This window comes from Cibotium barometz, chromosome 22 (assembly GCF_041138505.1).
Source record: "Cibotium barometz isolate CiBa-2024 chromosome 22, ASM4113850v1, whole genome shotgun sequence".
Lineage (NCBI taxonomy): Eukaryota > Viridiplantae > Streptophyta > Polypodiopsida > Cyatheales > Cibotiaceae > Cibotium > Cibotium barometz.
This window is the reverse complement of record NC_141067.1, coordinates 26,314,489-26,319,564: the sequence shown is the minus strand read 5'-3', so window position 1 is coordinate 26,319,564 and position 5,076 is coordinate 26,314,489. Positions and strand designations below refer to the sequence as shown.

Genomic DNA, 5,076 nt, shown 5'->3' with positions numbered 1-5,076 from the left:
TTTTTGGAAGTGTTGTTAGCTGGAGCAATAAAGAAGCAACCAATGGTTTCTTTGTCAAGTACAGAGGCTTAGTACAAGGAGTTGATTTGTCGAGTATAGAGACTAAGTACAAGAATACTGATATAACAAAATGTGAGATAGCGTGGTTGCAAAAGCTTGGGTGAGCCCATGGATAGAGCAGTTGTCCTCTATCGTGACAATATGAGCAACATATAGTAGACTAGTAACCCAATGTATCACGCTAGAACGAAGTACATTGAGGTGCATTATTATTTTGTGAGACAAAATGTTCTAGCAGGTGATATAGATTTGGTTTATGTCAACACAGAGGATCAAGCAACTAATATCTTCACAAAGGCATTGAGTACAGAGAGACTCTACCAAGTTCCACGACTTATTTAGAGTGCACGATATGGAGTTCAGCTCAAAGGAAAGTGTTGAGATATCGAGCTCAACTAGTGTGGATATAGATGACACGCCAACATGGCAACTCCGCACTTATAATACTAACATGGTTGTTGAGATTATGAGTAATGTGCCGCCAGTGATTTACAAGTTGTGAGACAACCACTTTGATTCACTAGAGTTATGGCATAGTTATAACGCCAGCTCATGTAATCAAGTTCACACTATGAATCGACCTTGTATGTTTTGGTAGTAAAGTATTTTCCCATATAGTATGAACTCTTATCTTTATGTTATGGTTGTAGAGAAGAAAAGAAAATAGAAGAAAATTCAACCATCCATCTCTCTCGTGTGTGTGAGTTTACTTGCAAGGAGCTCAAGCTTTCCCCTACATTCTTCTCAATTATGATACTTCTGAATGGTACAGCGATTCAATGGTGCGCGGTAAAAGACAGCCGACAGGTTCTCTTTCCACGATTGAAGCCAAGTATATTGCCATCGCCCACACCGACAAGGAGTGTCTCTGGATGCAATAGCTGCTTGAGGAGACTACCCTGCACACACAGATCTGCCCGTCGTTGGTCTATAATGACAACCAAGGTGCTATTTACCTAGCTCAAAGTCTAGCCTCAATCAAAAGATCAAAACACATAGATATAAAATTTCATTTTATCAGAGAACAAATCCTGCAAAAGGATATAGTTCTGCTTCACTATCAATCAGGAGACATGGTTGCCAACATCTTGACATAGGCCCTCACCTCCAGAGCCACTTGGGATTGGCCAACGCAGACTGCTTCTCCGACCTGTTCACCAGCAAATCTGCACAGTGCTCTATAACAGAAGCCAGCATCACCGGCACAGCCATCTACGGCATATGCAAGCAATCAGGGGACAAAGTTGCAGCAGAGAAAGGTGATGCAATCTCCAAAGCAGTCGAAAATGCATGCCAGTACTCAGAGGGAAAAGACACAGAGGAAGGCAGTGCCATGCGGACAGTGGCAGCCGCCGTTTAGTTCACATGCACCAGGAATAACGGCCGCATGTGTGAGTGGGTGGGAGATTGACAGAGGTCATTCACACATGTGGCTCACACAGGTGGACAGATATGACATCATGCGTCATCAGTTGAGTCAGATAAATACAACTTCAGCTAAAACTTTAGTCTTCTTGATGTAAACTTGGGTATATCCTATTTAGGCGCCAAGTCCAGTAATTAAATACAACAAGTTTAGTGGGAGTCAAACAGCCTGTAGTTGTGTCTCTTGTTCCAGTCCAGTAATTAAATACAACAAGTTTAGTGGGAGTCAAACAGCCTGTAGTCGTGTCTGTTGTTCTAGTATTCTTGCGTTCAAGCATCAGTTATCATCAGCCTCATCATGTTTGCCCATGGTCCAAGGCATTTTACAGGAATGCAAGCAACCCAACAAGCATTACAATGGAGACTCTATATATAGATGTTTTGCATCTCCCACTCCAAAGCAGAGCAACACGTCTGCAGCCTGCACAAATCCAGCCTCCAAATGCTCAAAGGTGCACCTAAGCTGCTGCTTCACACCACGAGTCTTCCCAATCTCTTGCAGTTGATATGAAACTGGGGTTGACAGCTCCAGCATAGATGTTATCCAGTGTAACAAAAGGTGCTGCTTTCTTTGGCTGCAACTCGAAACAATGATTTGCAGCACGAAATCCACGGACAAGATCACCATGAACTCTGCAAGCAGCAAGCAAACACTCCCAGGAAACACCAACCTCCTCAATTGGCACCTTGTGTATTAGAACCTCTGCCTCATCTAAGCACCCTGCACGTCCAAGAAGATCAATCATGGGCAGGTAATGGTCAAGTGTATGATCTAAACCAAAATGCCTTTTCATTGATATAAAAAAGTGCACACCTTCCTCAACTAAACCTATATGACTACAGGCATTGAAGATAGAGATGAAGGTGATCGTGTCTGGCTGATCGCCTGCAACCAGCATCTCTGAGAATAGATCCACGGCCTCCCTACCATCACCATTTTGAGCCAAAGCTGCAATCATGGCAGTCCAAGTGATGACATTGCGCTGAAGCATCTTTTCAAACACAGCCTTTGCTTCCAACACACTCCCACACTTGCCATACATATCCAGGAGGGCAGTCCCGACCATAACATCCTGGCCATATCCACTACTATCAATGACTGAGTGAATTTCCCGGCCTTCTTCTATAGCTGCAAGGTTGGCACATGCATCAAGAATGCCACAGAATGTTATCTTGTCGGCTTTTAAACCTCCAAGCTTCATCTGATGGAATAGATCCACAGCCTCCTTGCCATACTCATTCAAGGCAAAAGCGGCAATCATGGCATTCCATGAGACAAGATCTTGCTGACGAATCCTGTCAAAAACACTCCATGCTTCATGCACAACCCTGCAGTTGCCATACATGCTGATAAGAGCACTTCCAACTACCCCTAAATGCTCACATCCAATCATCACAAGTAAAGCATGGAGTGTCTTGCCCTCTTCTAAGGCTAGCAAGCTAGCACAGGCATCCAGAGCACAGACAAAAGTAATTCTGTCTGGCTTTACGCCTTTGAATTGCATGTGTCGGAAGAAATTCAGAGCCTCTGCTGCACGACCATTTTGTGAAAACATTGCAATCATGGCATTCCAAGAAACAACATCCCGGTGATGCATCCTGGTGAAGACATTTTCTCCATTGTACACACTCTTGCACTTGCCATACATACTCACTAGTGCATTTCCAACAAGAAGATCTTCTTTGTACTCACTGTGGAGAATAACTGCATGAATATGCTTTCCCTCTTCTAGGTCTGCTAGGCCAGCACATGCATCAAGAGCACATGCAAAGGTAACATTGTTTGGCACAATTCCTTCAAGTGTCATTCGCTTAAAGAATTCGAATGCCTCCTCGCTGTTCCCATTCTGAGAAAATGTTGCTATAATGGCTGTCCAAGTGATAACATTTGGGTGCTGCACCCTATGAAATAGGCTCCTTCCATCCTGCACATTCCCACACTTACCGTATATATTGATAAGGGCATTCCCAATGACTGCATCATGTTCATACCCCATGTCAATGATTGCAGCATGCATGCCATGTGCCTCTTCGAGAGCTATGGGATCCCAATCCTTGCCAAACAGACTGATGGGGGCGTTCCTGACCCTATCATGTTCATACCCCATATCAGCATGATTGCCATAGCTCTCCTGGTGAGCTGCCAGGCTAGAACATGCATCAAGGGCACTTACAAAGGTGACATTGTTGGGGTTCGGGCCTTCCACATACATCGAATGAAAAATAGTTAGAGCCTGCCTGGCATGACCATTCTGGGCATATGTGCCAATCATGACATTCCATGATACAACATTCCGGATGGGCATACTACAGAAAACCCTCCGAGCATCTTCCACATACCCATTATGGCCGTAGGCGACAATCAGCAAGTTCCAAGAGTAAACATTGGGAGAAGGGATGCTGTCAAAGACAGCTTTAGCTTCCTGCACATTCCCACAATTTGCATAACATTGGATGATGGCATTGGAGAGAAATGTGCTTCGATCGTAACCGCGACAGGTGATGTGGCTGTGGAGTCTTCTGCCATCATACAGGGCCTTCTGTTTGCCGTACAGTCTGAGGAGAGAGACGAGGGCATCGAAGCTTGGAGGATCACCTGCTGGTGGCGGGCATGAGTTTGCAGGGCTGCTGAACTCGCTTGCTACCCCTTCAGAGTGCTTTGCATATGCAACGGCAGCAGCAGGCCAGCGGCAAAAGCGAAGGCACATCAGTCATGCTTCACAAGGCCTCGTAATGTCCATTTCCTAATTCTTGATATGGTTTGCATGGCTCTTGTTCATGAATTAACTGTCAAGCAGGGTAGAATCTGAGAGCTGAACATGTGGAGCTAAACATTCCAAAAGAAAAACCTTTGTAAGATAATAAATTTGTACCTCATACCATCCAAAAACTAAGTCAATTTGTGTTCCTCTTGTACTGCAAACAAGCATTAAGGCATAGGTTTAGAAATTAGAACGCTGCGACCATAGCAAGTGGAGTGGTTAAAGTGGACGAAGTCCCAGCCGATGGTGCGGGTTCGATCCGTGCTCTCTACGGTGTTGCGCATCCATGTAACTAGAGCTGGGTGTGTGAGTAGTGTATATAAACCGGTGTTTCTCGCCAAATTTTAAAGAAATTAGAATGTCATTCTTGTGTCTTTTTGTGTGGTAAAGCTCATTATATTTTATGCATTCCTCATGGGAAAGGTGTGCCACTAGTAGAAAATGAATCCCTAACTTGCATGTCATTATATCTCCTTAATTCAAGTACCCACCTCTACCTTAGTACTATGGGCTAGAAGTAGCAACAACAATAAGAGCCCGTCCCCATATGTCATTATATCTCCTTAATTCAAGTACCCACCTCTACCTTAGTACTATGGGCTAGAAGTAGCAACAACAATAAGAGCCCGCCGTCCCCATATGAAGGGGGTTTGGGCGGTGTAGAGCTTCGGCCCCGATCCCTATAGGATCGTGTACATGGAAGGGGGGTGGGCTAGAAGGTAGGGCGAGGTCCCCCCCCCCCACATGGTGGTGGGCACCATTAGTACCCATGGGCCCTCACAACCACTTTCTCTTCCAGTGCGCTGACGTGGTGGCGCGGGCGCATACC

General features: G+C 45.1%; 1 protein-coding gene across 1 annotated transcript; it reads right to left on the bottom strand.

Moving 5' to 3' along the window:
- Positions 1-1,556: 1,556 nt before the first annotated feature.
- LOC147626458 (pentatricopeptide repeat-containing protein At4g20770-like) lies at positions 1,557-4,344 on the bottom strand. The gene is made up of 2 exons (XM_086816532.1): positions 2,300-4,344; positions 1,557-2,206 (listed from the first exon to the last, which is right to left on the bottom strand). Exons 1-2 carry the CDS (start codon positions 4,191-4,193, stop codon positions 1,944-1,946), a joined length of 2,157 nt encoding a protein of 718 aa, XP_086672658.1. The 5' UTR covers positions 4,194-4,344; the 3' UTR covers positions 1,557-1,943.
- Positions 4,345-5,076: the final 732 nt, after the last annotated feature.